At 45.2% G+C, this 21,674-nt stretch overlaps 1 protein-coding gene across 1 annotated transcript in view; it reads right to left on the bottom strand.

Annotated features, from left to right (window-relative positions):
- The window catches only part of LOC8042581 (cytochrome P450 4c3), a 37,938-nt gene extending 18,620 nt beyond the window's left edge, over positions 1 to 19,318 (bottom strand). The window contains exons 1-10 of the mRNA XM_042292305.1: positions 19,159 to 19,318; positions 18,862 to 18,932; positions 16,638 to 16,838; positions 15,306 to 15,580; positions 13,739 to 13,851; positions 13,557 to 13,642; positions 11,134 to 11,327; positions 9,879 to 9,948; positions 7,802 to 7,928; positions 5,518 to 5,715 (exon numbers count right to left, since the gene is read on the bottom strand). Coding sequence (XP_042148239.1) covers positions 5,518 to 5,715; positions 7,802 to 7,928; positions 9,879 to 9,948; positions 11,134 to 11,327; positions 13,557 to 13,642; positions 13,739 to 13,851; positions 15,306 to 15,579 — 1,062 coding nt within the window. The 5' untranslated portion in view covers position 15,580; positions 16,638 to 16,838; positions 18,862 to 18,932; positions 19,159 to 19,318. The remainder of the gene's footprint in view (positions 1 to 5,517; positions 5,716 to 7,801; positions 7,929 to 9,878; positions 9,949 to 11,133; positions 11,328 to 13,556; positions 13,643 to 13,738; positions 13,852 to 15,305; positions 15,581 to 16,637; positions 16,839 to 18,861; positions 18,933 to 19,158) is intronic.
- Positions 19,319 to 21,674: the final 2,356 nt, after the last annotated feature.

A 21,674-nucleotide genomic window follows, 5' to 3' on the forward strand; every position in this document is an offset into this window, starting at 1 on the left:
TGGTAACTTTTATAAACAAAATCATATGCTTTTCCAAACTTGATAAAAACCTGCATTTTTCTAGATTTGTAAACTCTAGAACAAAAGTTTTCATTTTCTTTAAACATTTTGTATTGATTTTCTACGAGATTGTAAATCAGAAGATATAGTTATTGCTCGACCTTTTTATGTATTTGAGAAATTATCATCTAAATAAGTCACATTTTTTATCAAAATTTGTTAAAAACCTAAATAAAATATATGAAATAAATTTTCTTAAAAATCCCAAATTTGCATTTTCTTGAGCAATTTGTATGGATTGCTCACCAGGTTGAAAATAAATGTCTATAAACATTGACCGGCCTTTTCTTTGTATTTTCGATACAGTCTGTTATATAAATAACTTTTTTGCTGCAAACTTATTGAAGAACATTTTGAGATTTTTAGGTCAGATTTTTGGTGCGGTGTTTCAGAATATGGAACAGCGCATGTTTCACATGCTTTTAACATTTTGCATGCTTGTCCATAAGGTTGAGAGTCACCGAATATAAATACTAGTTTACCTTTTTTGTTGTTGTTTTGTTTTCAGAAACAGGCCGGTAAACAAACCGCTCTGTGGTTTGCCAGTCTTAAATTTCAATCTTCGGTTCAGAATGATAGCTGCACCGCAGCGTCATTAGAGGGCTTAAGAAAAGCAGGTATCGCAAAAAAAGTATTAATGCGAAAATCTTAACTGTCCCATGCGCATGAAGCGAGCCGACGTCATCAGCTTTGAAACCGCGCCAAGCGGCACCTTAAATCCTTTCTCCAAGTGAAGCCAGCTCCCAGCTATAAAACCACGCGGAGAGCCTGGCCAAACGGCACCTAGTTTCCCCGATCCCAAAGGAGCGGAGTAAAGCTGATGGATTTCGGCTTCGGTCCCATTGGCTGGCGCACGTTGACGAGGCTCCCATTGGCCGCTGCGCGTCAGTTTCAAAGACCGCCACCCCATGGCGCTGCGGGTCCGTCAACGCGCCGGTAATACGATACGTCCAAGGTCAGAGCGGCGAGGAGAGGGCGTGCTCTGCCGTTGACGCAGATACGCTGCAGACGAAATAAGAGGCGTGGAAGAATGACGTGCATGCTTTCGCATTCACAACTCATAAGAAGTGCTTATAGGTGTACCTCGAGCTTTTTTTCAAGATAACGTACTCGTCATGCTAAAGCAATACGCGGTACTGAAGACGTGGTGCTGAAGGCCATTGGTATATGTTTCGCAGGTCCACTGGTGGGAAAATCGCAAAAAGTTTAATCCTATAAGCACTGCGTTAAAGGGGTCCTCCGACAGCCGTCAGTAACAGTGCCATTTTACCGACGGAAGAAGGCAACGCCACTGTTTCTAACGCGGAATCTTGCTACATGGCTGACACCTAACCAGGAGTTTCCTCAGGAATTGAAATTATGGGGGTGTCTAAATTTTTAGGGGGGGGGGGGGGAGGGAGGGGGGCATTGAGAATAGAGGAATCGTTGCGAATTAAGGGGGGGCCTTCAGAAAAAGAAGGGGGAAGGGGTTACACTACCCCTGGGGGATGTGTAGGGAAATCACTGCACAGAGACGCAGCACTTCGACGTGCCAAGGAATCTTTGATCACGCCGCGAGACCGGCGAAACTTACGGTCTACGAGATGTGCCAATTCCCTGCGGCGCTGCGCTTTCGTAAAAATGTTCACGTGTTTTCAAAAGCAATTTTTATCGTTTACACAAAGGTAAAAAAAAAAAAAATATTTGGCGAATGACGACGAACGAGCAGGAAACGCGTCTTCAGCATAGCTGCCGCACAGCCTCTGCAACGCTCCAAACGGTCGACTTCCTGTGTCGCAAGATGGCCGTCCGGTGGCCGCATTCGCGGAGCGGGGAAGTGCGATCCAGCAATCGTCATAGAGAAACAGTGCCCCGGCTGATTGCGATTGAGTCAACTGTCGTAGGCTTAATGACAGTTAAGAGCGCTAGTGTAACTAGGGTATTAGATTGGAATCTTACTAATTGCATATCGCTTAGTGGGCCAGAAGAAAGAGGGTAGAAAGTCAAAAGTCTACTCTTCAGTACTATAATAGACGTTGGTAAAGTTGAAGCCTGGGCGAGTTTGTATGACATACTTATAATAGACCTTTTACTAAATACCCAAGCTCAAGGAGCGTGCGCGAGTGCAATTACACGCGCTGCGCGCACTGCCTTCTGCAGCAGTAACTGTTCTAAAGTAAAAATCCAAAACAAATGGCACTTTGCATGCGCTTTCATCAACGTGTTCATCTGGTTGTTTACTTCAGATATTTAACATAGATAAGGACAACGCGTGCAGCGCGTGTACCTATAGGTTCGCATCACTTTTTTTGATGCTTGGGTAAGTTAGCAAAATATCTACTGGAAGATATAGCGGACTATATCGCATCGCCTTTCCTTCGAAAACTTTCCGCCTTTTCACTGTGAGACATCCGCGGTATGTAAAGCACGCCAGCCTACCTCAGCTCACGCACTGGACACGGGCACTGGGTCATTCGGACGTATATATTGCCGCGCGGGCAGGTGGCCAAGCAGGCAGCGCGCTCGTGGCCTAACGGTTATCGCGCGTGCCTTCCGCGCAGAAAGCCAGGGTTCGTTCCCGGCCGCGAAGACGCATTTTTGTTGATTCTAACGTAATGTTCTGGTAAATTCGAGAACCGTGTTGCTGGTTCGAGGTTAGAATGTTCGACACGCCGAACCTTCTACGGCGATTGCTCCAGAAGCCCAGGCGTGTACAAAAGGGGCTCCGCGTGGCAAGCTGCAGTCATTTTCGCCTCAGCGTTCGACTCTGCCGTCACGCCGACTTCGACGCCCGCGACGCTCTGCTTTATTCTGTTCCTCTCTTTTTTTTAGAGCGCAGCTCTTAGGGGCCCGTTTCCGGCTTGAGCGGCGTCGCCGTCGGCGTCGCCGTCGGCGTAACCGCGCGGTGCATCATGGGAAATGTCCCATAATGCACCGCGCGAGCCGCCCACCGGGGTCACGTGACTTCGTGGGGGGCACGTGACCCCCCCGAGGTCACGTGACCCCCCGAAGTCACGTGACTCCCCTGAGGTCACGTGACCCCCTCCCCGAGATCACGTGACTCCCCTGAGGTCACGTGACCCCCTCCTCGAGGTCACGTGACCCCCCGAGGTCACGTGACCCCCCGCCGATGTCGCGTGACCCCCGATGACGTCATCGACACTGATGACGTCACCGGGACGTCACCGGCATCCGCATCGTCATCATCACTGATGACGTCATCAGTGATGATGACGATGTGGATGCCGGTGACGTTATCAGTGATGATGACGTCATCAATGATGATGACGTCATCAGTGACGATGACGATGACGATGTGGATGCCGGTGACGTCATCAGTGATGATGACGATGACGATGCGGATGCCGGTGACGTCATCAGTGATGATGACGATGACGATGTGGAAGCCGGTGACGTCATCAGTGGTGATGACGATGTGGATGCCGGTGACGTCATCAGTGATGATGACGATGTGGATGCCGGTGACGTTACCGACATCCGCATCGTCATCGTCATCATCACTGATGACGTCATCAGTGACATCACTGATGTCGTCACCGGCATCCGCATCGTCATCGTCATCATCACTGATGACGTCGTCAGCGACGTCACTGATGACGTCACCGACATTCACATCGTCATCGTCATCATCACTGGTGAAGTAATCAGTGACGTCACTAATGACGTCATCGGTACCCGCATCGTCATCGTCACTGATGACATCATCAGTGACGTCAGTGATGACATCATCGGCATTGGGGGTCACGTGACCCCCAAGGTCACGTGACCCCCCAAGGTCACGCGACCCCCCTGGTTAGTCGAACCCCCCCCCCCCCCCAGCGCCCTTCCCTCCTCCTCCTCAAGAGCTGCGCTCTAATTCGGCGTTACAGGGAGTTGTAAGCGGCTTTCACTTTTTTTTCGGGCACAAGTTTGCCCTAGGGTTCCTCAATGTGCTTCTGTATAGGGTGATGCCACCCTTTGCAGTACTCGATGCCGACAGCACGCGCTCACAACGAAAATACAAAGAACTCGACGAAAACAAAATGCCGCCATAGCACAGTCAGCGCCACGAACGCGTGCAGAGGCACGCTCTTTCACGCGCTTCTGAACAAAAAATAAAAATAAACGTGTGGGACAAAATGGCGAGATGCCACCACCCTAAGCAAAGCGCACATGAAGGCCCCCCCCCCCCCCCCCCCCCCACCCTAGTTTGCCCTATTAAACTTTTAGTTTCTCCAGTTATTATCGCCTCATCACTTGTCATTCGCGACAATATATGTGCTGGTGAACAATCAATCCGTTGACAAATATTAGGATTCGCGTTCGTGGCCAATGAGTGCCGTGACGGCACTTGTCATCGCTTGCAAATGACAAGTTCTATATAGTGCTAAAAAAAAAATCCGGTGGAAGATTGAAGTCATTATTCAGGTGCCGAAGTACGTAACGACCACGTGATTTCTCTTTTCGCTCGCTTTTGAGTTGAGAAGGAACGTCCAGGAGAAAGAAGTTGAAATATTATTTTATTGCCGCTTCAGACTTTTCTATGCAGGAGTCCCAAGAAAGATACTTCTATGCTTCACTTTGAGTGCGAGCGAGGCCGAAACTACGAGCTCGATCATCTCGCCCTGGACAATGCTTGCACCGTAAATCTGGCCAGCTGTCCTATTTACACGGTGTGCACAATAATCAACGTATTCGTAATTTTTGACTATCTTCGTCTCACGTTAGTATGGACTATTGTTAGCCGCGTGTGCTAAAAGCGCGAGATAGTTGCTTCGAATGAAGCCTCGGCGGTAGCACGAATGCTCGTGCAGCGAGTGCTCCAGTCAAGGCAGTCAAGGCTAGCCGCTCCCGCTAGCACAGCATTCGCGGTTAGTCCATGCCAAGGTGAGACGAAGTATACATTCATCTGCACCTTTTCTAAAGGCCTGTTCACACATGCAGCGGAGCGCTACTAGCATAACGCTGACCTCGCGCTAATCGCGTGCTGACGGGAGCGTTCACCAGCTTTGTATCACACCGTCATAACTGTTGCTCACGGCAGACGATGACTAGCTGACGACACGTAAGCAGCGTTACATCAGCGCTTCGCTGCATGTGAGAAGCGGCTTTTATGCACAAATCCGCAACTCCGTCCTAAATATTTAATTATTTATCGTAACTGGCGAAAGAAGATGCACATTGATTTCTCAATACTTAACGCAAACAAAATAAATGTCAACAAATCTTTACCCTTAAAGATTTTTTTTTTAACATCCTCCGAACTGCGCGGTGGCCACTGAAGTTTCCGTCAACGAACACCAACCCAAAATATTGAATTCTTAAGCCATTTATAGAATTCTAGCTCATGAAAGCTTCTACCCGCAACGTCATTGAGTGCCGTCAATTTGGCTATTACGAAACGAAACATTTATGCTCATTAAAATCCACTTCCCACATTATTCAGCAACTGCAAAGGAATATTGATCAACAACTTGCCGCAAGCATGAATGTGTCCACCTCTTCACGCATGTCTTCCTCCGTGATGTTTTGGGGATCTTTGAAGTGTTCAAGCAGAAGTGTGTCGAGGAAGGGCCGTTTTCGTTTCATGTAGTTAGACCCATTATCTTCCTCGTCATCGAGAAGGGTTCCGGAGCTAATGGTTGCCTTCATGTCCTTCTTTCTTTCTGCAACTACCTGTGATAACAGAGCCAGATTCGAGAAATAAAAATCTACAACAGAGCGATTACAAATGCATTAATTACAAATTAATTACATATAACTTGGCGTGTTTTTAATAGAAAACTTTAGCTGGAAAACCCGGATAACGAGCATAGTTACGAAAGCAAGCAGATCGTTAGCTTACATTAAACTCCATTTGAAGTTAGCAGCGCAGGAAACGGAGCTTAATGTCTTTAACTCGATCTATTGTAAAATCACAGCTTGAATTTGCATCGTCAGTGTAGAACCCCCATCAGCCTTACTTTAAAGATTTGATTGAATTTGTGGAAACCAAAGCTGCGCGTTTTATAGTCCAAGACTTTCAACGGGAAAGTAGCGTTACAGCAATAAAGAAAATATTTAACAATCCCATTTTGAAGCACCGAAGAGCTCATGCGGTCCTAATCATGTTACACAGATTGTGTTATCCCTCCCCAGAGTTGACGAAGCAAAAATATTGTAAACTTGAACATCACATATCACGGTTAACTGATAACTGTTGCACACTTCATTTAACTGCAGCACGAACAAGTCTTTACAAGTACTGAGCATTGCAACTGTCGACCGCTCTGTAGAACAAGCGGTCTGGTGCTCTAGCAAACACAGATGATTTCAGATATGCTCTGAAAGCGCACGACCTGTGTGCCATTTTCTGAATTGGTAGTTTGTTTAAGGAAATGTACGTCATGATCTAATACGTACCCCCCCCCCTTTCCCCAGACGTGAAGCCCTTAAATGGACGATATAAAAGTAATAAAATTAAATGTAATATAAATGAAAATTTGAAAGAGAAATGGATGCACCATCTCACGATATACAAGTAATCAAGCAGCCCAAAAGTGAAAAATTTTCGGCTCGAAGAAAATTATTTTTTTACTAATATAAAGGATTTTTTCGCAATTTTTTATTAATCGCCTAGCTTGATCGAACGACTGTATTAAGGAATACTATTATTATATACGAAATAAGTTATATTTTGTTCTAAGGCAGCTCGAGCCCATAGGGAGAAGTAAATTAGTTGAATGTAAATAGCAAGTTTGGTTCCCCTGCCACACGAAAAAGTTAATATATTTTCATTAAATGATACGGAATTGAGTGACTATACGAACGTCGCAAGCTGATTTGTCGACCCCATATATTCATTCGATCGAAATTACATTAATTTTGCCATGTGGCCGGGGTATGATGTAAGAATTCAGTGACTGCACGCGATAACATCGCTTACATGATTGTGACACTAGTCTAGGGTCCGCGTTGGCTACTTCTACCTGATATTTTACTGTGATCTGTTTTTCTGTGTCCTATCACTGCGTGTCTCGCCATTTCGTCGAAGTATTTATGTATGAAATATGCATTCCTATAGCAATATAATTAATTGCGTGACTCAATGTTTTTTTTTACTTTTTTCTATAGACGTCTTATACGCGTACCTCGTGTCATTTTGTACCAATTATTTAGTGGTGTAATAAAATGTTTGCCCGTGTAATAAAATGTTGTCTAGACCCGCTGCAATGTGCAGCTTTCATTTTAGGTAATAAGACACGCGTATGGGACTAAAAGCGCGTTACGACGGTCGATTCACGCGCGTTGCCTTCGCTTTGACGCGCGCCCCCGAGTGCCTTCCTTTGCGACGTCACGAGAAGAGCGCCACGGCCTTAGTTTCTAGAAGGTGTTGATTGCAGGCAAAAGAGAACCCGAAGGGGGAAAAAAAGTATGAGTCCGTTCACACGCAGAACATACCAGCAAAGAGAGAGATAGACTCTCAGAGACAGATGCGAAGGGACAGAAGGCTTGATCTTGATTTTTTTTTTTCGTCTCCACCATGACTAGCACATAAAAAGTTGTCAAATACACCGTATTTCATACATACATCAATTTAAAGTAAAGGTATGTTTCCACACTGTTCTCAATGAGTGAATGCATTGAAAAAAAAATCTATCCACCGTGTTTAAAAAAGGCGTGCAGTTAAAAATCATTATAGTATTAGATAAAATGAGTCAAATCAAATAAATCCGATTTACAGGATTAAAAAGAAAATCCCATGCGAAAAGTTGAAACTCACCTCTCTCGTAAATGTGTGCAGTTTATTGAGCCAGTGGGTATACTCTTTTCCCTTGGCTGTCATTCTATAAAGACTTTCGGAACGTGCGAGCGGCGTCGCCATCCTTTCCATGAACAGCTCGCTCAACCTGAAATAGAAGATTATAGTACAATCGCGTCTCGTTAATATAGGCACCTTTGATCTTTCTCTCTCTCTCTCCCTTTATCTATCTCCCCCCCCCCCTCTCCTAAACAAAGATCGTCCATAATGTGGGTCGTTTTTAACAACGAGATAAAACCTGCAAAATACCAAATAAATTGTGCTGCGATTGACAGCGGTATTTGCTCTCGAGCGTGTTATTCGGGGATTTGGGCCCTGCTCGTCTGAGGGACAGGAATAGAAGTAAGTGAGCGCTGTGTAGAGGTAACATCTCCTAGAAGAGAAGGCCGTAGCGCTACGAGTGGTTACGTCACAATGTCGAAGAAGGAAGGCCATCGCGCAACTACGTGAGAAACTTTCTGGTATCGACGTGAAAAAAAATGTTTCCTTTCGAGCGGCGCGGTGGTGTTCATCCGACATTAATATACGCTTTAAAAGGGCAGTCTTGTATATGTTATTATATATATAATATAAACGTAATATACAACGTATTACCAAGGTTGAAAGTACCGAATTTATATTTATGATTATCCCCGTAACCGCAGGGCTACGTGTAGTCCCGCACCTCCGCACACTTTTCAAATGAACCGGCTCCGGTGCGACATTTTCTTCCCCTCAAACGGGCTCTAATTCTGGAAAATTTACGTTCTGTGTGAGCTGCTGACTGTCTGAAAAGGAACGCCGAAACATTTCAGAAGGGAAGGGAACCGAAAAAAAAATCTAGACATCGCAGCAGGGAGCGCACACGAGCGAGATGGGTCGACAACGTCAAGCCTTTCGTTCCACACTGCTGCCGATGCTCTCACGTGTGTGTGTTTTTTTTTATACTTCTTTCCTTCTTCCCGTCGTTTTTCTGACGTCAACGCAGTCTCGGGTAGTTTTTTTTTGTGTTCGCTTGATACTAGGGCATTTACGTGGATTCGCGGAACAAGTCCTGCTACGATTTGGCTGACATGTGTGGTAACTAGTCAACGATGACACCGGTCGATTATAGACAGACCTCTCTCTCGGTAGAGAGAGACTTCTTGGAGTTCGTATTCAAATGTTTTCGTGGCGGATATAAAGTGCTGCAAAATGCATGCCTTTACTCAGTTCGTCCCCGAAACCTTTGTCTATGGGAAACCTGCAATGCTCTTTGGTTTGGCGCTATACCTATAGCCACTGAAGCAAGAAATATTGGGTATGCCTGGGAGTCTCGGCTGCATTGTTCAAACATGAGCTATTAATCTGGTGGCGCCGCTTAGCCTAGTGTCTGAAGCAAGAAATACTGGGTAGACCAGGAAGCCGTGATCGCGTAACATGCCCGTACGGGGAGCTAACGGCCCTGGCGGGCCAATAGGAACGTGACTGCGTATCACTGTATTGCGCTTTTACTGGGAACAAGTATCAGGCTTTTCGCTGCGTCATGCTCCAATATGTGTGCGTCGGCACGCAATATGGGTCTTATCGTTCCCTTTTGTCAAGTTACGAGACAGGGAAGAACCGTGTGCTCTCACTCTGCCGGCGCTGCCTGGCTATTGCTGGCTGGCTATATAAAGGGGCATCCATTTTGATAAGGCTCATATTAATGAAACATGCCTGTAGTGCTATTTTCTGTGACGGAAATGGTTTTCTAAACATATATTACTTGTTTTCTATAAGAAGAAAAAAGATTACGAAGGTGTGACAAGATCAGGTGAATGAAAACAAATCCTATGTCAAACTGACTAGGATGTACTTAACACCTAGAAAGAAAAGGAGACAGAAGCTTCAGCAACAGTTGCCGATCTGCTGACACTTGCGAAGTTGGCGTCAGTTTTGCCTAGGTCTTTGTTCCGTTTCATATTACTGCACAATAAGCGCCTCATTTACCTTATTGAGTAGAAATCTAGTCGCCCTCTAAACTTCGCAAGTTCTGGAGAATGTCAGCCAAACTTTTAAGTATCATAAAACTACATACCGATGGACAGCTTTGACATAAACCGAATCCTCATTGCTTTGAGCGTTAAGCGTTTTCCCCATAATGGTTTCTGAAACAGAAAGGTGTCATGTTTATATACTACCAAAATAATCATCATATTACACATGATTACACAAATACATTCTCCGGAAACTAGTCAAAGTAGTAGTTTTGACTATCCGTTCTCACAAAGCAGATGGGTACAATTAAGTCCGCAGAAGTCGAAATGTCATCTACTGGGAAGCGATTCTCTTAGCGTAGCGTCCTCGGCAGTCCATTTTTAGGTGAAGCTTTCGAGGTAATCTTTTTTCCAAACTCCTAGAAACGTTATACACATAGAATAAAAAAAGTGAATTACAAGGTAGCAGGCCAGCGTATAAAACCAGGTTTACCTCCATGTATTTTCTTTCAATAAACCCAATCAATCAACATGCCCATCAATCCTAAATCACAACCGTTCTTTGTTTTCCACGAATGTTAAATTGTTAGTTTACAACTCTCTATTTTACTCTCACTTAATATATTGCCATCTAGTATGGGGTTCATCGACACTAAACAATATGGAAAAACTGTTTTTGTTACAAAAAAAGAAAAAGAAAAAAAGAAGCATATGTAATGTCCCTTATGATGCTCACACTTCTGAAATATTTAGAAATTTTACTATAATTACTATTTACAAGTTATACGATTATAGACTATGTGCTAGTTTCAGGAGGGAAAAAAACAAGGGGCTCATGTTTTTTAGAAAACCTTGCAGGTTTACAGGAAAATTCACCAGCATACCCCACTCGCGACGCGGAGAAGTGGAAGATGGTCACTCAGCGAACGAACTATGGTCTCCAAATGCTTAAATTTGCCCTACCACGCTTGCTAAATAATTTTTATATTGATGGCGTAGATTTTGACTCTAAAACTTCTAAAGAATTACGTTTGTATTTGTGCTTCTGATTTGTACCTGATTTCTATTTTCTGTTTTATTTTGCTCCATTTTTAGGCCAGAGTGCATAGTTTTGTAAATTTTAATTGTTGCTTTTTATGTTTGTCTATTTGCTTAAAAAAAAAACAGGCGAGTGCGTAGTTATGTATCTTTGAATTGTTGCTTTTTTGTGTGTATTTCTTTTTTTTTTTCCGTTTCGTTGCTTCTGACCATTGTAGGGACCCGAGGACCAGTCAAGCTGCATATCGCAGCTTTCTTCACGGGTCCCACCATCACAATCGATGGAAATAAATGTATTATTATTATTAAAGGTCTTACCACAGATTATGTCCAGGGTGCAGAGTGTAACTTTCGGGACCACGTCAAGTCCATTCTGCTCAAGTGACGTCTTTCCCAAAACGCTCGCAAGAATCGTAGATTGGTTATTGATTGTAGAAGTAAAATCTTCCAGGATTCGGAAATGAAACGCTGGAGTAAAAAGCCGCCTTCGTGACCTCCACTTATCACCAGTACTGCCAGAGGAAAAGAACATATAACGCAAGATGATTAATCAATGTCTTTTCACATTGTGTGACAAAATATTGGATGTAGCGGTTTGAGGCGCGCAAAATACGACAGTCGGTGACAGGTCAAGAACGAAGTGGAAGCTCTTCCCACCCCTTCCACATTAGCAGAGCGAATGGTGGAGAGGAGGACGCCTCCTCTTCGGCGATCGCTCTGCTAAAGTGGAAAGGGGTGGGTGGAGCTTTCACTTCGTTCTTGACCTGTCACCAACTATACACACGATGTTGGTTTTCAAAATGTACCAAAGAGATCGATCGATGTGCAACACTTAAGCTTTAACAATATGTACTTTCTTGACTGTACGCAGTCGAGCCACCGATTGGAGACAGGAACTGGTTGCACCACTGCCCAATGTAAAGTGCGGTTAAAAGTGCCAAAGAAATATTTACAGGAAGCACGTAAAATAAAACAAATATACTAATACATTTCATACTCGTTTCTCCAAAGATGAATAAATATACTGAATGTACTTTTCAACATTCTGTCAGGAAATGGAGAGGTAGACGCTGCCTCCAATAAAATTTCTAGAAAAGAAAAGAAGTCTGTTACTTTTAATACGTAACTAAAGACTAGACAATAATTTGTATACACAATTTGCAAAAGAAAAATTAAGCAAGTCATGAATCTGAGGTAGTGGGCACATGGTAACTCTCTTTTTCTGCCAGTATGAATAAATTACTCATCACAGAAAGCTGAAACTCCGGCTGAACGTGACCCTTGTGGTGGGTATAGAAAGCGAAAGTTTGACGACGTGACGTTCTGCGGATCAAAAGATAAAGCAAGAAAACAAGATTTCTCTGAGCTGACGTCCACCTAGTCCTAATATTCGTCAAACAACCAAATGGCAGTGTGAGCACCTGCGCTGTTTATTACAGTGAAGAGATCTTAGACAATCCTGTTTCTTTTTGTCTTGACAAAATCACTGAAAATGCTACAGGCACCCATAATCCAATTTCGTTGTTTGATGGATATTAGGCCCGGGTAAACATTGGCCGATAGAGAAATTTCGTTTTGATATTTTATTTCTGAATTCAGGTAACGTCATAAGTTTCAAACTTTCTCATTCGAGCATTTGCACTAAGGTCACAATCACATAAAAATTACGCTTCTTTTCTTTTCTTTTTTTTGTTTTACCGATGCGCAGTTTATTTACGCATGCATAAACAGGGAGGCTATGTTCGAAATGTTTCGTTTCTCCTAAAAAGAAACGGAAGTGACGATATCGTGTCTGATTGGTTAGAGGGTCAAATGACGAAAGCTCCCTCTTTTGTCACTTGAGCCTCTAGCCAATCAGACGCGATATCATCAGTTCCGTCACTTCCGTTGTTCTTGTTTTTAGGAGAAACGATACATTTGTCGAACACAGCCCTCCAGGTTTTTGTTTTCTTTGTCGGACCCCGTAGTTTCCCGGATCCAGTTTACGTGCGGGTGCGTTTATATGCGGCAGACAAATAGGTGTACATAAAGTATTGTTATAAGGGACACTAAAGTGGTTCCCGAGATCCTCTATTTCACTCGTAATTCAAAAACAGAAAGGCGCGCCATTGAACGTGCGTAGCCAATCACGACGGATCACATCCTGCGCGCGAATCGCGCACATTCGAAAATCAGTCCGCCTTTCGCCGGCCCCCTCGTGCCACTGTACCCTCGTCGAGAGGGAAGCGATCGCTCGCGATTGGCTGTCGCACGCCGACGGCTCCCTCTGGTTTCTGTGCCGAATCGTAAAACACGATCTTGATCCCGTTTTTAATAGGGAAATAAAACGCGTATCAACTTAATCTTTGTTTTGTATTCCTTTGCTAAGAGGACATAGAGTGAGCTATGACCTAAATAGATGACATCAGAAATGGCTGCTCATATACGCGTCCTTTGCTTTGCATCGACTGCACCTGTTCACTACGCTTTCGGGATGAAGGTATTCACTCGGCTTGCAGTGGTGCGTCGCGGAACGAGAAACTGCCTTTCGACCACCATCAGTGTGGTCAAAGCGGAGGAACACTAACCAACTTGCCCATCATTTCATGCTCCAAACATATCCGACCTCAGGATATACATCTTAGAATAATGCACATTTTTTTCCTTATAGCATACAACATTTCTAGCGAACAGAACTTAGCTTTATACGCATGAAAATCAATGCGCCTTCAGACACAAAGCAGGCGCTACGACTTACACACCTTGTCACCAAGCCGGTTCCGAGCCAACTGCGGAGGAACTTGTAATTGAGCCCTTTTGTTATCACCTTGTTGCTTCTGAGCACTTCCTAAAGTAACAACGGATTGCAGACTAGGGGAAAAAATGCTTCTAATTAATCTGACACCACTTCAATTCCGCATCGGAGGTACGCTTACAGACGTACCTCTACAAGGTCCGCTCTGTAGATTGTAACTGTCGGTGTGATGCCGACGTATTCCTGGTGCATGCCATATTTTTGGAAGCACACGTAGAAGCCAAAAAATACGTTGAAGACCACTGGAAGCCACCCAAATTACAGATGGAATATTATTTGCATAATTTTGTCACTTTATTAAAACTATGTACTTAAAGGTCCACTGGCAACCTGAACATCGATGCTTTTTTATGGTCTCAACCGCTTCAAAAGAGCGTCATATAACTAACCAATTCATCGTGAAAAATAATTGAAAGACTTACAAATCTTTGTAGTGCGAAATTAGAGCGTTAAAAAGAAGTATTTCGCAGATTTCTATTTTTTTGTTGTGACATACGTGTCTTATTCAGGGACTTTAAAACATTGTTGTTTTCATTTTAGTGTTTCTTTAAAGTACCATAAAAGGGTGAGTAAAATAATGAACACGTGTACTCTTGTTTTGTAACACTTTTGAACAAAACTGAGCAATTATTATTGTAACTGCAGCAAAACAAAAAAATGAAAGCCGTTTACAACTCCCTGTAACGCCGAATTAGAGCGCAGCTCTTGAGGAGGAGGAGGGAAGGGTACTGAGGGGGTGGGTCAAGTGACCTCGGGTGGCGGGGGGTCACGTGACCTTGTGGGAGTCACGTGACCTTGGGACGTCACGTGACGTCGGGGGGTCACGTGACCTGGGGCCACGTGACGATGCCGATGACGTCATCAGTGACGTCACTGATGACGCCATCAGTGATGATGATGATGACGATGCAGATGCCGGTGACGTCATCAGTGACGTCACTGATGACGTCATCAGTGATGATGACGATGACGATGCGGATGTCGGTGACGTAAACAGTGACGTCACTGATGACGTCATCAGTGGCTATGACGTCAACGGGGGGGTCACGTGACCTCGGGGGTATCCCCAGGTCACGTGACCCCAGGGGCGGTCACGTGACCTGGGTAACTATCGTGACCCTCGTGAGGGTAACCCTAGTAACCCTTGTGAGGGCAACTCTCGTGACCCTCGTGAGGGTAACTCTCGTGACCCTCGTGAGGGTAACTCTCGTGACCCTCGTGAGGGTAACTCTCATAACCCTCGTGACCCTCGTGAGGGTAACCCTCGTGAAGGTTACCCTCATGAGGGTTACTAACCCTCGTAACCCTCGTGAGGTTTACGAGGGTAAGTAACCCTCGTGGCCCTCGTGATCCTCGTGAGGGTAACCCTCATGAGATTAACCCTCGTAACCCTCGTAACCCTCGCAACCTCACGAGGGTTACGAGGTTTGCGGTTACGCCGACGCCGACGCCGACGCCGACGCCAACGCCGACGCCGACGCCGACGGCGACGGCGACGCCGACGGCGACGCCGACGCCGCTCAAGCCGGGAACGGGCCCCTAAGAGCTGCGCTCTAAAATACAGAGTGAACATATAGAATTATGTAGGTGGGAATTTCAATCAAATTGCCAAAGCATATATATTATAGTACGCAGGCGGCCTGTTTTTCACAATGCAGGGGGCCTGTATGCAGTCATACACGAAGACGTGACTTACGTGGTCCGAATCCCGCCGGATTGTCGGGCTGGGAGCACGCTTTGAACATAATATAGAGGTTCAAGAACGGCAGGACCTCCCTTTTTCCAGCCACGTGCTCCAGTTGTTTTAAAGACTCCAGCTGCTTCCGTCGGGCGAGCGAAAGAAAACAGACCAGCAGAAGTACAAAGGATACGCAAAGGCAAGCACTCCACTTCAGGGCCCAATACGACAGACCGAGCACAAGGCCAGTAGGCGAGGCGTTGGCAACCTCGTTTATAATCCACTGGAACATTCTGTTCAAGGGCAAAGAGTATGCCGTTAGAAAACTGACAATAAAGGACTGGTCATGTATGTACATGCTTGTCCCGTACATAATACTTCGCAAAATCGCAACAAAAAAAAAATAAAGAAGAAAGAAAGAAACACGCGAATGCGCACACAACGTATATTGCAATGCCAAAGTGCGAGTACGGGCAGATATGCACATAGTGGAAGCATCAAGAATGCCTTCATGAAGGCGCCAAGATGATCTATGCACGGGCACTTCCTCCAAATGTCTCAAACTCATTCCATTGTGGGGGCCGGATACCCCGGGACTCCTAAAACTGTCGAGGGTCAGCGGGGGCCGGGTGAAGAGGGGGGAAGGGGGGATATAATTTGGAACAAAAAAAAAAAAACACGAAGAAAAACAGAAAAACCAGCGATGGTGTTTTAGGTTGCAAAGCAGCCGAATCTCTCAGCACAAAAAAAAAAAAAAAAATGGACTTCGTGCTTTCTGCTATTTGTACACTCGCCTTGTCACCAGCCACATTTTAGCTTTGATTTTCTTATGCGACTACTTTGGACGTAGTCCTGATGATATATCACGATTAAAAAAAAAAAAAAAAAATCATCGCCCCGCCACCGTGTTGAAATTTTCGAAAAAGAACAAGAGAGCAACCATATTATCGTTGTCCTGTCGTTAAATTAAACGTACTTCCGAATAAAATATTTCTTCATACTGCAGTTCTTGCTTTCCTAACAATGTTTCAGAATTGTGAGAAACTACTGGTATTTGAGTGCTAAGAGGAAATAATCCTAATTTAAAAAGAAGGCAGAATAGTGCCAAATATGTGAGCATGGTATAGGAGAACTTCGATTTCGGCAAATATGAATAACCGGCATGAGGTCATTATTTAGGGTGCGCGCTCGAGTAACGACCACGGGGGCTTGCGGCCGCAGGCTACTTGCTGCGTGCTTGAGACCCCTATTCTATAGGAAGTGAGAGTTCCCTTTATGACGTTCAAGAATGGGTTTATATCAACTGTGCACGTATACACCATCATAACTAAGAAAAAGTTAAACACTCACTTTTCGCTCCAGTAGTTGTTTCCTGTCCGGGAGATGTTTGTAGACTCACTTGATTATTGTTTTATTCGGTCGATGTTTGCACAAAAGACAGCCGAATGATCTTCACCTCAGCGATAGGGACAGCGATCAGAACTCCACATAGCTGCTCCGAATGCCTCCGGAATCTTCTGACTGGGCAAAGGCCAGGAGGATGCCGGGAAGCTTTCGTGCAAAAAAACACAGATTGAAACATCGTTATCGAGGAAAAAATTCGTCCCTCGTGGCGATCAGCCAACAGCAGCGATCTGCTTGCAACATCTCGTCCTATCTTCTTATTCGTACTCGTGACTTGAGTGTTCTATTAACTTGTACATAATAATCCCACACCCTCTGTAATTCCTTCGGGCCTTGAGGGTACCAATAAATGAAGTAAATAAACGAAATGAAATATGTAAAGGCGTGATTGTGTTACACAAGGACTTACAAGTGGAACTGCAAGAAGGATGTTCAGTGCCAAAAGATTATTGGGATCAAAACTGCAAGAGCCACAAGAAAAACCGGTAACATACCATTCTTTTCTATATTGATAAAAAATAAAAACTTTTGCTCGATCGTTTTGATAAACTTGGGGAGCAAAGAATTCGTCGTGCACGTATTATGCGTAGGTTATTTACTTACTTAGGATTAGTTATCCTCGGTTACGGTGAACATTGAGTGGTTTCAAATGCGTTGCACGCACGACACAAACCCACGCCCTCCGGTATCATCAGAATGATGAAGACGAGACAAATTTATTCTGGAATGGCGTGTGTGGAGTGTGCTTGAATCAGAAGTTTCCACGGGGCTCCACATCTTACGAGGAGCTGCAATTCCGTACTTTTAACACAATCATGGACAATTAGAAAGGCCTGTTTTTGAAGACGACAAAGTCTGCCGTTTTGAAGATCTCAAGTAATTGGATAAGTAACCGTTATTTTTTCAAGTAACCGTCAATCACTTTTTCTGTCAAGAAATCGCGCTGTCTAATCCGATACTTCATAACCACGAGTTATCGTAATTGTAACCGATTCTTTTTTCTTTCTTTGTTTTCGTAATGTGTACAAGATTTGACCGTGATTGTATCACCTGGAGGGGAGGTAAATGCATCCAGCGTTTTAAAGGGAGGAGGGTTTGTCGCGCTCTCTCTATTGGTTGTAGCGCAAAGTCGTGACACCGTGCGCCCGCTGCGCTATTTGTTGACGCGTTCTAAACCCGTCGTCTGCCCGGTGACGTCGTCATTTGCGAGCCTGCCCAGCGCGACGACGTTCGCCAATTACGGCCGGCACCCGTGACTCACATTTAGACCAGCTGTACTCCTTCCCGTTTGCCTCTTCCCCGTTCCAAAGTTGTCAGGCTGTGAATCTCACGGTCCGGAATTCGATCCGCGCTGCACCGTTAGGTATATCTAGCTATTTGCGATTACTGCGACTAAGTATGCCTTTGCCTTGTACGCTTATGCGTTGCCCGCTATGGGCTATGCATGCTTTCGGTGCCTTGACCTGTAACGGCATTTGGAATCCTTTGCCTGATGTCACAGCGCCACATGGTGTCACATGACATTGTGACGTCAGTGTTATCTGACACAGTGACATAATGTCAGTGTCACCTGCCATCGCGTCATATGGCGCAGTAACACATAACGTCAGTGCCACGTGGTGGCCTCGTGCGACGTCATGTCATATGACGTCACGAGGCGTCACACGTCATTTCACGCAGTGTCACCGGACGTCATGTCATGTCACGTGAGACTTTCGCGTCACACACGTTGACGTCATGCGTCATATAATGTAACGTCAAAGTATCATGCGACAAAGATGCTCGTTAATAAAAGCCGGTGTACCGCGGGAAAATCGCACGTCGATCCTTGCTCAAGAGTCGCTTTGTTCGGGCGGTTGCAAGTGCCCTGTCACGTTTCTACGTCTCAACTGCACGGTAACGACTTCCTCGAAACGTTCTCGTGTGCGGACTGTGCGATAGATTTCAACGTCCAATTTAGCATTTGGTTTGCCGATTATACTCACCGAACCTACGCTCCATAAAGATATCCTCGTTTTGTTCTCCAACAATTCCTTCGATTTAGTAATTGTAGGCGCATGTGTCTTGTTCTCACTGTGCAATGCTAGTCCGATTTGCCCTAGTTTCCTTTTAAAATGCAAAGACTCGCAGTTTTGACCTTTTTTTTTTATTATTAGTATCGATTACTTACCGTGACTCTGTCCGCTTCTGCTTCGCCCCCACGAAGTCGGCATTTATGAAGCCCATACTAGCCTTTACTTCCTGTATATATAAGAGAAGGTCAGGGAGTTCGTTACGGAAGTTTCTCCAGCCTTTCTCCCATCGGTTTTCCTCCAGCCTTCATTTAATCTCGAAGCACACCGAAAAGTCTCATTAGGACTTGCGTCATTGCAATAAGTTACTGGAAACCGCGATGCAAATGGCAGCCAGCTGTTAGCGAGAACGCGGCCCAACAGCTTGGGTATTCTGTACAATCGGAAGGACCAACCTGCAAAGGAGTGCAGCCTTAGGAAGTCGCGCCGACTGCCGCCGCAGCTGCCGAATTACAGGCGACGCAATGGTCCTCTTCTTGGATTGCAGACGCCAGCGGTGGTACGCTGTAGAAAAGGCAATCGCACACGTTGCAGCCGTCCGAGCTAATGTCAGCAAATGAGCAGCTCTTTCATTTATATTTAGACGGTGCCCTGCGAGTATACGTCGGTGCAAAGTCAGACCAATCCGGTTTCCAAAACAAACCTCAGAGAGCCTAGATGTCAGAGAGGGAGTAAGTCATACCACAGAGAGCGTTAGCAATTTAATGGCAAACGCCTCCGATTGGGCGCCCGTGCGCGTGCGTCAATCGCCGCGTTCCGAGGCTGAGCCAAGCCTGGAGACGAGACGGTAGGCGCTTTCGACATCTCCTCTCACCTTACTGCAAGCGCGGCCGCCATGAGACACCGCTCGATCAGTTGGAAACACACTCACATCTAGGCACTCAACGTAAATGACGCGACTGTCGGCGCGTGGCGAGCTCTGAACTCTACTGACCGCAAAGACGCAGAGATAGGACGATGTCCTATCTGCGCCAACGGATTAGGTAAACCGGGTCGGGCCACCAGATCAGGGCGGATTGTGTTGGCTTTTGACTTGGCATGCCGCTCTCCAGGAAGCGTGTTCCTTTACAAATTTCTGTAACGCGAAATTAGAGAGGAGCTCTTGAGGAAGAGGAGGGGAGGGTATGCCCCTCTTCCTCCTTTCTTCTCCCTCCTCCTTTCTCTCCTCCTCCCCCGTACCCTCCTTTCCTCCTCTTGCGTACCCTCCCATCCTCCTTCTCCATACCCTCCCCTCCTACCAGTTTCCCCAATAAATATAGCGGAAAAATTGACACCACGTGACCTCAACAGCAGTTCGATTTCCCGCGAAATTTAACGGATAATTGAATTGCAGTTGAGGTCACGTGATTTCAATTTTACCGCTAAATCTAGCAGAGAAGCTGAATTTGTTCATAGGTGACGTGACACCAACTCGTGTGACGTCATTTTCCCCGCTAAATTTAGCGGGGAAACTGAATTGGTGTTGAGGTCACGTGGCGTCAATTTTCCCGCTAAATTTAGCGGGGAATTGAATTGCTGTTGACGCCACGCGACGTCAATTTTCCTGCTAAATTTAGCGGAGAAATGGAATTTGTTCATAGGTGACTTGACACGGTCATGTGACGTCAGTTTCTCCGCTAAATTTAGCAGGGAACTGAAATGGTGTTGAGGTCACGCTACGTCAATTTTCCCGCAAAATTACCGGAGAAACAAAGCTCCTAACGGCTGGTCATCTCCATTTCCAGTGGAGCGCTCTATTACCTGAGCTAACCAGGAGTAGACGTCGGTGGAGAAAACGGGTTTTATCAGCTGCCACCAGTCTAACACGAACAAGGATGAACGGCCTGCATTTTAAGCTTATGGTTATAATGCATTTATTACAAAGATGCAAGCGAGGCGGACAAGAATGACGAAAATAATCCTTGGAGAAGGGGAACAAAGGGGACAAAGTACAAACACAACCAGGGACCTCGCCGCTGGAAATGAAGACGTCCCTGGTTCGATGGCAGGACCAGGCGGATCCTTTCGGTCGCGCACCAATCAACTAGCTGGGTTTGGAGTTTGTGTTTGCTCTCTGTCCCGTTTGTTCCACTTCTCGAGAGATTATTATTGTCATTCTTGTCCAGATCGCTTGCACCTTTGCGTTAATTGCATTCTAATCATAGGATTATGTCAGTCGGTGGAACTGGCATTGCTTATTATCCTATGACACGGACCAGGGATGGGCAAAATACATGCAAATATGTATCGAAATACAAATACAAAATACTTCGTCAAAAATGTATTTAATTACAAATCTGATTACATTTCCAAAAAAGCATTTAAGTACAAGATACAAATACGACCAAATGTATCTGGTCTCCTCCAAATACTTTTCCAAATACATTCCTCAAATTTTGCGCCAGCGACTTCAGGGCACCTGCAACGGGTTTTTGGGTATCTCATTTTAATTTTGCATCGCACACTCGGGAGTTAGTGTGCGAGGCCCTAGTAACGAAATAGAAATATAATCACAAAAAAAAAATGTAATCAGCTTGGACGAAATAGGTGAAAAAAGTACAGAGCTTCAAGCAGCTTTTTTTGTCGATTACATTTTGGTATAGACCAACAAAGAACCGAGACGACCAAGACGCGCAGCACTAGCTAGAGAATATTTTATTGTTGCAACTCGCTCCAGTTACGAAAATCTGGACGACCCGCGCATTGAGAATGTTCCAGGCAAAAATATGGATGGAAATCAGGCTGGAAAGCATCACAGGTTGTCACAGGCACTTATTTAGCCATTCTGCCTGTGAACGTCGATTTCGTCGCTATTCTTGCCCTGGTCTAGCACCGTAATCACAAAGTTACTAAACGCTTGTGCTTGATTGAGAGACACTGCATTTGGTGCAGAACGTAGCTTTCTTCCTGCTCTGGAGAGTGACAATAAATT

This window comes from Ixodes scapularis, unplaced genomic scaffold (assembly GCF_016920785.2).
Source record: "Ixodes scapularis isolate PalLabHiFi unplaced genomic scaffold, ASM1692078v2 PGA_scaffold3__209_contigs__length_174095766, whole genome shotgun sequence".
Lineage (NCBI taxonomy): Eukaryota > Metazoa > Arthropoda > Arachnida > Ixodida > Ixodidae > Ixodes > Ixodes scapularis.